Source organism: Podarcis cretensis (assembly GCF_951804945.1).
Source record: "Podarcis cretensis genome assembly, chromosome: 6".
Taxonomy (NCBI): domain Eukaryota; kingdom Metazoa; phylum Chordata; class Lepidosauria; order Squamata; family Lacertidae; genus Podarcis; species Podarcis cretensis.
In genome coordinates, this window is record NC_137175.1 from 24,112,617 (window position 1) to 24,125,281 (window position 12,665).

A 12,665-nucleotide genomic window follows, 5' to 3' on the forward strand; every position below is an offset into this window, starting at 1 on the left:
CCCATTGCTGCTCCCAGGTTCAGTCCCCACCATCTCTCGTTAAAAACATCAGGTAATGGAAAAGATCTGTGTCTGAGGCCTTGGGAAACAACTGCTAGCCAAAGTAGACAATACCAGGCTGGAGGGACCTAAAGCTGACTTGTAGCAACAGCAGCATCACTGGTATAATCATATAGGCTCCCATCCTCTTAATTAAGCATTTCCTATCAGCCCATATTACCATGGAATGAATGAATATAAAGAAACTCCTTCTGTGACTCCAAGCCAGGGGTTTCTTCACATCTGGAGTCCCCAGCCATGGAACTGCTGGGCACCCTAGCACCCTCAGATGCACTTTGGTACCCTCCAAGGTCCCTGACTCTCCTATTTTCTATTTTAAAAAAACAAACATTGAGGCTTTTCCTGATTTTCTGGGAGCTGTTTGGTTGAGAAGGGATTACCAGCTTTCCCCCCTGATAGGTGGAAATGTAGGTTTTCTCCCTCTTTTGTGGGGAAGGATGTCTGAGCATTGCCGGTTTTTCTTCTGTGAAATGTGTATTTTGTGGTGCCCAAAACCATTACTTAGATTTCCAAATGTTCCTCTGAGCATAAGGATAGGGAACCCTTAGTCCACACCATACAAGTGTTCACAGCTACTAGGACAGGCATCCCCAAACTCGGCCCTCCAGATGTTCTGGGACTACAATTCAACATCATCCCTGACCACTGATCCTGTTAGCTAGGAATGATGGGAGTTGTAGTCCCAAAACATCTGGAGGGCCGAGTTTGGGGGTGCCTGTATTAGGATTTTGCTGTGTTAGTTTTTCCATTGGCAGGCTAGTTGAAGCCTTCATCATTTGCTTGTGTTTGCTGTTGTAGATTTATCTCTAATTAACATACAGTGTTTTAATTGATGCTCCAGCAATATAACTCTTTGAGGAGGCTTTGCAGCTCCTGGCTACAATGTCCAGGGATGGCACACTGTCCCCTCCCCTATTTTTGTCTTTGTCCTCCTTTTCACCTTCATTACTTAGTTCCATCCTCTCTAATTAAAAGAGTGAGAACCAACAGAGTACACTGAAGGCATGATAAAGGAGGAGGTGATATGTATTTTGTGGGGTCTGGAAAGAAAATTGTGAAAGGTGGAAAGAGACTGTGAAATCTGACTCAGAGTAAGACTGAGATGACATCCCAAATTACTCAGAGCTGCTAGGCAAAGCGCAGCACGTACATTTTAAAATGAAGAAATGCTTTTCTTAGGCATCTGGTTGGGCCACGGTAAGAACGGGATGCTGGATGAGACACTGATCCAGCAGAACTTTATTTATGTTCTTGATACATTTGTAGATAGAAGTTTCTTTCTCAGGGAATCAGATGAAAAGAACAGAAGGGATTTCAAAGATTTCTTTGATGTCATATAGTAACTACAGCCACAAAGTTTTCTTCAGAAAGACTGAGAAAACTGAAAATTTCTGTTGTGTTCCTGATGTCTAGGGATGAAATTAATTTGCTTTGCTACAAGTAGGGTCCTTTGCTATGGCTGTGAATAAGAAGTGTTGACTAAGGTGAACTAACCACTAGTTGAATGTTTCCCAAACTTGGATCGCTAGTGTTTTTTGGACTACGATTCCCATCATCCCTAGCTAGCAGGGCCAGTGGTCAGGGATGATAGGAATTGTAGTCCAAAAACAGCTGGAGACCCAAGTTTGGGAAACACCACTCCAGTCTCTTGCAAGGCGAATGTGATTTATAGCAGAAGTCTTAGATCTTTCTCCTTACGTACCTCCTCTTAACACTGGTGTGTTGGTGGGGTACATGGGTGACATAGAGAATGTCATACTAATACTAGTCTTCAGATACCAAGCCAAATTCTACTTTTCCACCAGTTTCACACTGAGAAGAAGAAGAGTTTGGATTTGATATCCCGCCTTTCACTCCCTTTAAGGAGTCTCAAAGCGACTAACATTCTCCTTTCCCTTCCTCCCCCACAGCAAACACTCTGTGAAGTGAGTGGGGCTGAGAGACTTCAAAGAAGTGTGACTAGCCTAAGGTCACCCAGCAGCTGCATGTGGAGGAGCGGAGATGCGAACCCAGTTCACCAGATTACGAGTCCACCACTCTTAACCACTACACCACACTGAGATCCCATTGTTGATCCAAACAAAACTCCCATTACCTGAATCTTTCTGAAGTATCTCACATGGCTTCATGCCAGTGTGAGTAATATGTGCAGTAGGTCGCTTCACCCTTGGGTGGGCCTTAGTGGGCAGTAATGGACAGCTGCTTCAGAATACATCAGATTTCTGGGTCTAGCCACCATTTTAATTTTCCCACAATGCCCCTGAAATAGTACCTTGCTCTGGAGCATTGTGGGGGAAATTTAAATGGTGGCTTAGCCCAGCCACCTGCTGCTCTCAAAGCATTGTCAGTGGGGGGACCTGTTGAGGTGCTTTGGTGTTACTAGCTGCCCAAAAGAAGCTGGGTGCTGATGCCTGCCCAGACTCTGTCTAAGTTGTGCTTCCATTTGTGTTATCCTCTGATTATATGGCTGTTCTACATAGTCCCACCACCACAGACCTCTTGTAGAAGCCATTCAAAGTGTGAAGAACAAAGGCAGGGCTTTTATCAATATAGCAAAGAACTGTGGTTCCTTTGTGGGTCTAAGGCATGGCTGTACAGTTATTCATTCTAGTGACATCATAAGGGTGATTTCAAAATGTATTATATTGGCTGCTATTTCCCCTTTCAAATCCCCTCTCTCTCCCCGGTTTCTTCTTTAGTCTTACGCCTGGAAATAATCAGAGGCCTTCTCTTTACAAATATGTAATGATAGGTCTCCTCTACTTGCAATGCATTGACAGCCCTTCCTGGAACATTATCAAACCCCTTGGAGTTTTGAGTCTGCTTTCACTTCTTTGGGATCAAGCTCTGTAGCAGATGGAGGTTTATTGTGAACTAAAAAAGGCAATTTCTTCTGTATACAGAAGTCTCCCCAGGAGCAACCATGGGCAAACTGTTATTCCAACCAGATCTGTAGCAGCTGTATTGCTATATTTCTCCATGAGACGGGGAAAGTTGTCAATCTGCAGTTTTCATGTTTGCAAATGAAATACATCTGCTTCCTTTCCTCGTTGCTTCTCCCTGCTTCTAGCACATTGGCACATACACGCACACACATGTTTATTTCAAGCCAGAGACAAGTTTTGTGTTTGAAGGATGCTCAATATCCCCTTTATTGCAGGAATATGAATCAACACGCAATAGATCTATGTCTTCCAGGCTCCTCTCACTATCTTCAGAACCTCTGAAATGATCATAATTCCAGTCAGTCCCGGCTCTTAAAAGACAAGATGCATCAAGGATTTTCAAATGTAAGAACTCCCAATTTAGTATTCCAAAATACTACTATTACTTCTGTGTTGTTATTGTTATTGTTACTATTTATTACTACTGCTGCTTAAGAGGTTTTGGCCTCTTGGGATCTTCTGTTCCACTTTGGAAATTAAAATAGATTAAACCCGCTTCCTAGGGACGTGGGTGGCACTGTGGTCTAAACTACAGAGCCTAGGCCTTGCCGATCAGAAGTTCGGCAGTTCGAATCCCCGCGATGGGGGTGAGCTCCCGTTGCTCGGTCCCTGCTCCTGCCCACCTAGCAGTTCAAAAGCACATCAAGTGCAAGTAGGTAAATAGGTACCACTCCAGCGGGAAGGTAAATGGCGTTTCCATGCGCTGCTCTGGTTCACCAGAAGCAGCTTAGTCATGCTGGCCACATGACCCAGAAGCTGTCTGTGGACAAACGCCGGCTCCCTCGGCCTATAGAGTGAGATGAGTGCGCAACCCCCGAGTCGTCTGCGACTGGACTTACCGTAACTGTCACGGGTACCTTTAAAAGGTAAAGGTAAAGGTACCCTTTACCTTTTAAAGGTACCCCTTCTTTACCTTTACCTTTTAAAGGTACCCCTGCCCGTACGGGCCAGTCTTGACAGACTCTGGGGTTGTGCGCCCATCTCACTTAAGAGGCCAGGGGCCAGCGCTGTCCGGAGACACTTCCGGGTCACGTGGCCAGCGTGACATCGCTGCTCTGGCCAGAGCCAGAGCCAGAGCCAGAGCCGCACACGGAAACGCCGTTTACCTTCCCGCTGGTAAGCGGTCCCTATTTATCTACTTGCACCCGGAGGTGCTTTCGAACTGCTAGGTTGGCAGGCGCTGGGACCGAGCAGCGGGAGCGCACCCCGCCGCAGGGATTCGAACCGCCGACCTTTCGATCGGCAAGCCCTAGGCGCTGAGGCTTTAACCCACAGCGCCACCTGCGTCCCTACGGGTACCTTTACCTTTACCTTTAAACCCACTTCCTAGGCCTTGTCAGATGTTCATTCCACCCTGCTTGGCCTACAAAATGCCCTAATTATCAAGTTACCACCTTGCAGCAAGGCACTCCACCCAAGCCTTTCCATTTATCCTATGCTAAATAAATTGCAGGAATAAATAAATTGTGGAATGTCTAAAGTGCAGTTGGGGCTCCCTTAGACAGCATGTGCAAGAAAAATCTTGCTTGCTATTGCCAATGTCATTTCAGAAATCTGTTTACTAGAAATGAAAACAAACTCACAGCTCAGGGAGACAGCTAGTGGATTTCTTGCCTGGGCTTGTGACCTAAACTTTCCTCAACTTGATTTATCAAGAGTAGTGGAGGAGAGGGGATTGTGAGCTGGTATTCTGCCCCCCACTCACTCCTGCTCTATCATCATCTGCCAGAGCACTTGCTTAATGGGCAGATTCGCCTTGCTCTGGCTACTGAATGAGGTGATGCTGAACCTTGCAAGTGTGTGACAGTTTAGCACAGTGAAAGTCAGAGGATGAGGGAAATTATGAAGCAAAGGCTGGATACTTATCTCCTTTTCTTTGATGAGATTTCTACTTCAGGCCAGCAGTTAATGCTTCTTTGCAAGATTGTTTCAATATTTAATTAAAGGCTAAAAGTTGCATTTCAGCTGACTGAAGATACTTTGTTAAAGCTCACATAGGATAAGCCTGTGCAGTCAGAAGTAAGCTCCACTGAGTTGAATGGAGTTCCCAGGAAACTATGAATGGAATTGAAGCTTCTAACAATAATGGATAGCATAGCTACCTTCATGGCAATGAAGGCTTCTCCCACTCTTCAAAATTCACCACTACAGCACTGGCTAACTGCTGTTAATCAGCCTAAATTCTGTGCTGAATTAAACCCACTTTCCTAAACTTCTGCCTACAGTTTCTGGATCCATGCAGCAGATCTCTTCAGGGCAAAGGAGGACTAGATCTGGGTTTAGATCTGGTATTTAGGAGAGAACCGATTGCATACACTCAATCAACCCAGAGGCAAAACCCCACAAATTTTATCTCTGCTCCCCTCCCTGGCAAAAACAATTGCAGTTTTGATTGCTTACTGGATGCCTCTTCTGACATTCTGAATAAGGGATGGTGACGACATGCTCCAGAGTCTCACTACATGATCGTGTGCAGCATGGCTTGACCCATCTCAAATTCGATGGTCTACAGAGCACTCTGCGCGCAGGCATGTGAATCCGCTGGGGCAGGCCTTTCAAGGAGAGCGCCTCATACAATTCTGAAGAAGCTGCCTCTGGGGATGTTGCCTCAGTTGACATTTTAGGCTCAGCTACCTTGTCTATAGCAACTTCCTCAACTTCCATGGCAGGCTCATCCATCACACTGACATTAGGTGCTGGAGGTTCCTCAGAGGGGGTGCACACCCTGTCACATGAGCGGGATGGAAGCATTGTTATGGATTTTCATTGTTTTAGTTTTTTCTTCCATATACAGCCATACCTTGGTTTTTGAACAACTTAGTTCACAAACAACTTGGAACTCAAATGCTGCAAACCCGAAGTAGGTGTTCTGGTTTGCGAACTTTGCCTCAGAAGCCGAACATCCGGTGCAGCTTCTGCAACTTCCGATTGGCTGCAGGATGCTCCTGCTGCCAATCAGAAGCCATGCCTTGGTTTCCAAACATTTTGGAAGACTAACGGACTTCCAGAACGCATTCTGTTTGAAAACCAAGGTATGACTGTAATTTAGGGCTCATCCACATCTGAGCATTATGTAGCTCTTAATCCACTCCCCCTCCCTTTAGAATTAAATGAATAGTTTAATATTTAAACTATTTAAAATTTGTACACGAGGAGCAATTTGGCCTTTCCCATCCATACCAGGAGGCATTCCCGTTTGTGTTTGTCCCTGCCTTACAGTTTGTTGATTCTGTCATGCCAGTGAAATACTCACAGGGCCCATGTGCACCTTGTTCTGTTTGGTTTTGTTTTTTAAGAAATCCCCGCCCAAGAAGTGTGGAAATGCATACAGATAGGCAATGGTAAATTTGCTTGTGCAGTTTTCTAGTTGTGTACAAACCTGAGGGATGAAAAGAAAAGAAGACTTTTTCTTTTCAGGGCACACTGGAAATAAAAATAAACAAATGAAAGCACTTAGGAAGTAGTGGGCAAGGAAGAGTGGAGCTGCAGAAAGTGGCAGTTGATCCACCCACCCCAAAACATCAAAACAAATAATCTGTGATCCTGAGAGGAATTTGGAACCCAATTTTCCCCAATATTGAATTATCCCCATATCCCAATATCAGGTAAATCAAGGGGATGATCATCAAATTTACAGATGACACCAAACTGAGAGGGGTAGCCAATGCCGCAGAAGATAAAATCAGGATTCAAGACTACCTTGACAGATTGGAAAACGGGGCCAAAACTAACAACATGAATTTCAACAGAGAGAAATGTAAGGTTCTGCACTTAGGCAGGAATAACTAGCTGCACAAATTTAAGATGGGGGACACCTGGCTTGCTTGTAGTACATGTGAAAATGATCTAGGGGTCTTAGTAGATCACAAGCCTAATGTGAGTCAACAGTGTGAGGCAGCAGCAAAAAAAGCTAATGTTATTCTAGGCTGCATCAACAGAAGTATAGTGTCCAGATCAAGGGAAGTAATGTTGTTGTTGTTTAGTCATTTAGTCGTGTCCGACTCTTCATGACCCCATGGACCAGAGCACGTCAGGCACTCCTGTCTTCCACTGCCTCCCACAGTTTGATCAAACTCATGCTGGTAGCTTCGAGAACACTGTCCAACCATCTCATCCTCTGTTGTCCCTTTCTCCTTGTGAGGGAAGTAATAGTACTGCTCTATTTTGCCTTGGTCAGACCACACCTGGAATACTTTGTCCAACTGGGGGACCACAATTTAAGATGGATGTTGACAAGCTGGAACTTGTGCAGAGAAGGGCAACTAAGATTATCCAGGGTCTGGAAACCAAGCTTTATGAGAAATGGTTGAAGGAGCTGGAAAAGAGGAAACTGAAAGGAGATATCATAGCCACCTTCCAATATAGAAATGGCTATGACATGGAAGATGGAGAAATCTTGTTTTCTCTTGCTCCAGAACCAATGGATTCAAGTTAGAAGAAAAGAGATTCCAGCTCAACATCAGGAAAAACTTTCTGACAGTCAGAGATGTTTGACAGTGGAATGAACTCATTTGGGAGGTGGTGGTTTCTCCTTCCTTGGAGGTTTTTAAGCAGAGGTTCGATGGCCATCTGTCATGGATGCTTTAGATGAGATTCTTGCATTGCAGGGAATTGGACTGGATGACCCCTGGGGTCCTGTCAGCAAAGCTCAGATACTAACAGGAGAAGAAGAAGCAGGCATAGAGAGAGAACAGTTAAAAGCAGAAGGCAGAAAGGAGGGGGAGAGCAGCTGTAATCTGAGCTCTGAACAAAGGGGAGGCGAAAGACAGGGCCAGAGTGACAGGCTGCTGCGTGAGAGCTCCAATAATGAGTCAGACATTGGAATGTAGAAAGCATTCTCTCCCAAATCTCGTAGGATCTCAAAAGTGCTCTAAAGATCTAAAGTGTTATGTACTGAAGTTCTCACCCTGGGCCAGCAGGGGGATACTGTAGATAGTTTTCACTCAGGTCCACATATGCAAATAGGGGATTGAAAGTGACGTTCAGTGATTGGCTAGTTACAGAAGTTTGCTACTGTAGCGTTGTAGTGGAGCTCTATATAAGCAGGCTGGCTGAACCCTTCAGTTCAGTTCTGTTCTGTTCTGTGAATAAACAAGAGCTGTTTTGAAGAATCGCTGTGTCGTCTGATATGTTCACCCACAACTTAACATAAAGAATCTAAAGAGCTCTAAAGAAGCTCCAAAGATACCGGAAGAGAAGGTGGGGGCTTTCGTGCTGGGGAAGGGGGAGGAGCTCGGTCCGGGCAGCTACATCTTCTGGGGAGGACGATGAGTAGAGGAGCTCCATCCTAGTTTGTTGTTTCTGAAATAATTAACAGCCAGAGTCGTCTCACGTTTGTGGAAGAGACCAAGCCATAACAGATCCCTTCCAGTTCTATGATTCTATGATCATATAGTCACACACACTTTCAGAGGGCCCTGTTTGTTATTCTAGCAAAATAAATACATGTATGCACACAGATCCCTATCTATGGTCACTTACCCAGAGCAGGAAGCCCCTGAATCCAGAGCACTCCCAATCGCTAACATCTTCCTGTACTTGTGCGCTAATTCACAAAGCCACTCAATTCTGCGGTTTGGACTCTTGAGCATTTTGAGGAGAACCAGTTTCTTTATTATCTGTGCAGGTACAGAAAATAAAGAGAGCACACAACATCTGAAGAGGTTGCCAAAGAGTGAGCCCAGCCTGCTTCATTATTAGTATTATCTTGAGACTATTGTAGTTAACTGTTTACTTGTGTGAGGTCAACAGGAAAAAGACAGAAATATTTTTTAAAATAAAAATTCATTTTTAAAATTTTGTTTCAATACGATATTATACACACATGCAATTATTCCAGCAGGCTCCAAAATGCCCAAGGTTTTAAAATTTAATTTTATGTTTGCTTTTGGCCTAGTTCCTTAAGGCTGGGTCCACTGTGGAGCTACATGTTGATATAATATGTTGGTTGCCTCAGATCATCTCTGTGTTGGGTTTGGGTGTGTGCTACTTTCTTCTTGGGTTAACCCTGACAAAAAAAAATATTGGACCAGTCTTTAAACTGGTAGACATGGTGGGGCTTTTGACAAGGAAGTTGCATCTCCCCAAATGATGCTAGCTAACTTTAGGCTTTAAACCTTGCAACAGGCAAACAGAATGGCATCTTACCCTCCTTAGGTGGCTCCTTACGTGTACCAAATTGCTTGTCTGAGATGCTCCACTCTCCACATCAATGATCTGAGAAAGACAGAGCAAAGTTATGGGGACAACAAAAGACGTCTTGTCCTCAACACACTTTGTTTGTGGCACTTTGTCTGCAACATCAAGAGGAATCAAATGCAAGTGGCCATTGAACTATACCCTTAGGATAAAGTCCAATTGATCTAAAATTGGGCTGGGTGGCAGTTTTAAAAATAATGCTATAATGTGGTATCGACTACTGTGGTGGGTGAATAAGCTAGACAGTGTGTAACAGGCCTCTGCTTGCACCCTACTATTGTGGGATTTTTTTGGGGGGGGAGAGGGGTACCAAAAAACTGGCCCCATGCCCTCTGCTGTGTACCCACTGCCATCCTTGTGAGATATCCTTGTGAAATGCCTGAAGTGGGGAACTTGTGGAGGAGACTGCATGAATTGGACTGCTGAGTCAGCCACGTCAAAGCCACTAACAGAGCCTACCCTTTGAATTGCAGTGTTTTTATAACTTTGTTATAAAGAGCAAGAAGCAAATATTACACAGAATGCATGAGTCGCTCAGAAGGAGCAGCCTATTTATATAACTGTTAAATCATGTCTAGAGCCATTATTACCGTATTTAGGGATGGAGAGACTGCAAATAAAAATACATGTGAGAAAACAAAGATGGCCAAAGGGCAAGATCATATACATGGGCCTGCTGAGTGCCTTAGAACTACGCATGAGTCTGCACCATGTGATTCAGATCACAGATCCTCCAAGTGTCCCTATATTCTAAGGACATCCCTGATTTAGAGAAGCTGTCCTGGTTTCTGATTTGATCCCGGAATGTCACACTTTTCCATAGGACGTCCCTACAGTGGTACCTCTGGTTACAGACGCTTCAGGTTACATACGCTTCAGGTTACATACTCCGCTAATCCAGAAATAGTACCTCGGGTTAACAACTTTGCTTCAGGATGAGAACAGAAATCACGCGGCAGCGACGTGGCAGCAGCGGGAGGCCCCATTAGCTAAAGTGGTGCTTCAGGTTAAGAACAGTTTCAGGTTAAGAACAGACCTCCAGAACGAATTAAGTTCTTAACCCGAGGTACCACTGTATTTTCATTGGAGAAATGTTGGAGGGTATGGAGTTATCCAACCCTCAAGCGGTCTGAAGGCAATCCTTTATAGGGAAGGGTTTTTTTTTAATGTTTAATTTTTTATTATGTTTTTATATATGCTGGAAGCTGCCCAAAGTAGATGGAACAATCCAGTAAAATGTGTGGGGTATAAATAGTAACATTATCATTATGGAATGAGACATCCCTATTTTCATCTGAGAAATGTTGGCGGGTATGAGATCATTGGCAGAGTGTGTGTCATGTGAGTTAGCCCCTCTCCGACACGGAAGGCCTGAAGGGGGAAAGCCTGGTGAATGTGTGGTCTAATTAACAAATAATTAAATAATTAGGCTTATAGGCTGAAGGTTCCCCACCACTGAGGGTGGCTGGACAGCATGGAAGTGGGCCCAGTGGGGGACATAAACAGCAGGGGTAGGGCTAGTGTTCATGTCCCACTGCCTCTTTCCATGCAATCTGAACTGCATAAAGGCTGTGTAAATATTATCACCTCAGCCTCTAGCGTGCTCCCAGCACTGGTGTTTAAAGCCATGTGGTCACAAAGAGTCGGACACGACTAAACGACTAAACAACACATATGACGTTAGTCATACGGCATCTAGCACAGAACGTTAGAATTGCTGCAACAGGCCTGTATAAATTATTAAGTGGTCCACCAAAGACCTTCAGCAATTTTCAAGTTGTTTATGCAGCAGGGAAGTGTGTGGGAACCACTTCAATAATCTACTTTGCTTTCATTGTGATTGTCTGTATGTTTTTAACAGATCTCTTTATCTATCTATCTATCTATCTATCTATCTATCTATCTATTATCTATCTATCTATCTATCTATCTATCTATCTATCATTTGTCTGTCTGTCTGTCTGTCTGTCTGTCTGTCTGTCTGTCTATCTATTAACATTTAATCATTCTTTTAATGATAGTTCCCCTGAAGAAGAAGAATCCTACAACTTCTTGAGAAACAGTCCTGTTTAATGTGATTGTTATTCCAGTAACTGTTGTTTTTAACTGCTCTCTGTTCTCTTTGTGTGTGAGAGAGGAGAATGGCTGCTGAGAGGGGCTTCTTGGGATACTGCTGAGGAAAGTGTTGTGTCAGTGTGATCTGTCTGAAGTGAAACAGACAGAGGGAGAACTCTAAATCTGTGCAGCAGCTCTCTGTAAGGAACAAAGAGAATACTGCTGAGGTGAAAGCAAAACCTTTCATAAGAAACTGTAAGGCCTGAGTGAGGTGCAAGTTTCAATACAGTTTTGTTTATAGATCTCAGTAAGAAGACTACAATTCAAGCGAGAACGTACCCATGTTTGAATAAGCGTGAGATTGTAAATATATTCATCTCAGTTATATGTTTATGAAAATAAAGCTTTTTTGAAAATAAATAGTCTGGACATTGTATAGTCTTTACAAAAAGGCTATCGCTCACCTAGAAGAGTTATTTAGCTTCCTAGCTGTAAGCTACTCTGTTACTTTGCATATCATCAAAATTTAATTTATATACATAACACTGCAGGCAGGGGGTGTCTTGTTTTTATCGATTAGCATGTAAGCCACTGCAGGAGCCTCTGTGGCTCAAGAGTAGCATACGAATGCTTAAGTAAATGAATAAGTAAACAGGCATCTGGATAGCCACTGTAGGGAACAAGAGGCTGGGATAGATAGGTCTGTGGTTTGATCCAGCCAGGCTCTTTTGATGTTCTTAATAAAAGCCATGGCATTAGAAGCTTTTGAACTCAGTGCTGCTTTATCCTCTGTGGGATCTATAGCTGCTTACAAATATGTAGCACTTGGATCAGTATGAAAGGCTGCCTGCCAGGGAAGGATAGATTCTCATAACATTTTTTGTAATGTACCAGAAAATTCCACTACTTTCTGGGGTTTTTTTTTAAATCCACAGGCCAATTTTCAGCATTTCTCTCACCCCCACTTCACCCCTCACTTTGAGCCTTGAGTAAATGATGCCAACTCCTGGTTTCTTAAGAAGATGAGATACCTTTGGACATTGTTTCTTCTTCTCCAAGGCTTTCATATTCACTCAGGTGGTTTTCTAAGAGCTTCAACAACAGGGTTTGTAGCAGACAGGCAAGATATATGAGAAATAGGTGGCTGCTTTCTCTGGCTCTGAGATGCTACTGCCCCTTTCAGGGCTTGGGGAGCCATGAATGATGTGAAAGCGTAAGTGCTGTGACATAATTTATTTGTGATGTCAGAAACCAGGTGTCAGCAATGACTGGGGGGAGAGAGTCACAGTCTTGGAGGCTGGAAGAGGGTTAGAGGAGGAGGATTGTGGGAAACCTATGTCTAAACAAGGGCTTTTCTGAGGGACCGCAGAAGGTGTGAAGGCAGCAGCAAAGGAAGCAGAAGTGACC

At 43.9% G+C, this 12,665-nt stretch overlaps 1 protein-coding gene across 3 annotated transcripts; it reads right to left on the reverse strand.

Moving 5' to 3' along the window:
* Positions 1–3,180: 3,180 nt before the first annotated feature.
* TP53TG5 (TP53 target 5) lies at positions 3,181–12,476 on the reverse strand. Of its 3 annotated transcripts, none has more exons than XM_079980056.1 (5): positions 12,290–12,475; positions 9,153–9,221; positions 8,487–8,623; positions 5,406–5,730; positions 3,181–3,283 (listed from the first exon to the last, which is right to left on the reverse strand). In XM_079980056.1, exons 1-5 carry the CDS (start codon positions 12,323–12,325, stop codon positions 3,275–3,277), a joined length of 576 nt encoding a protein of 191 aa, XP_079836182.1. In that variant the 5' UTR covers positions 12,326–12,475; the 3' UTR covers positions 3,181–3,274. The 3 variants fall into 3 exon arrangements, with proteins under 3 accessions (XP_079836182.1, XP_079836181.1, XP_079836183.1); XM_079980055.1 differs by having other exon boundaries at positions 3,181–3,316; XM_079980057.1 differs by lacking the exon at positions 9,153–9,221 and having other exon boundaries at positions 3,181–3,316; positions 12,290–12,476.
* Positions 12,477–12,665: the final 189 nt, after the last annotated feature.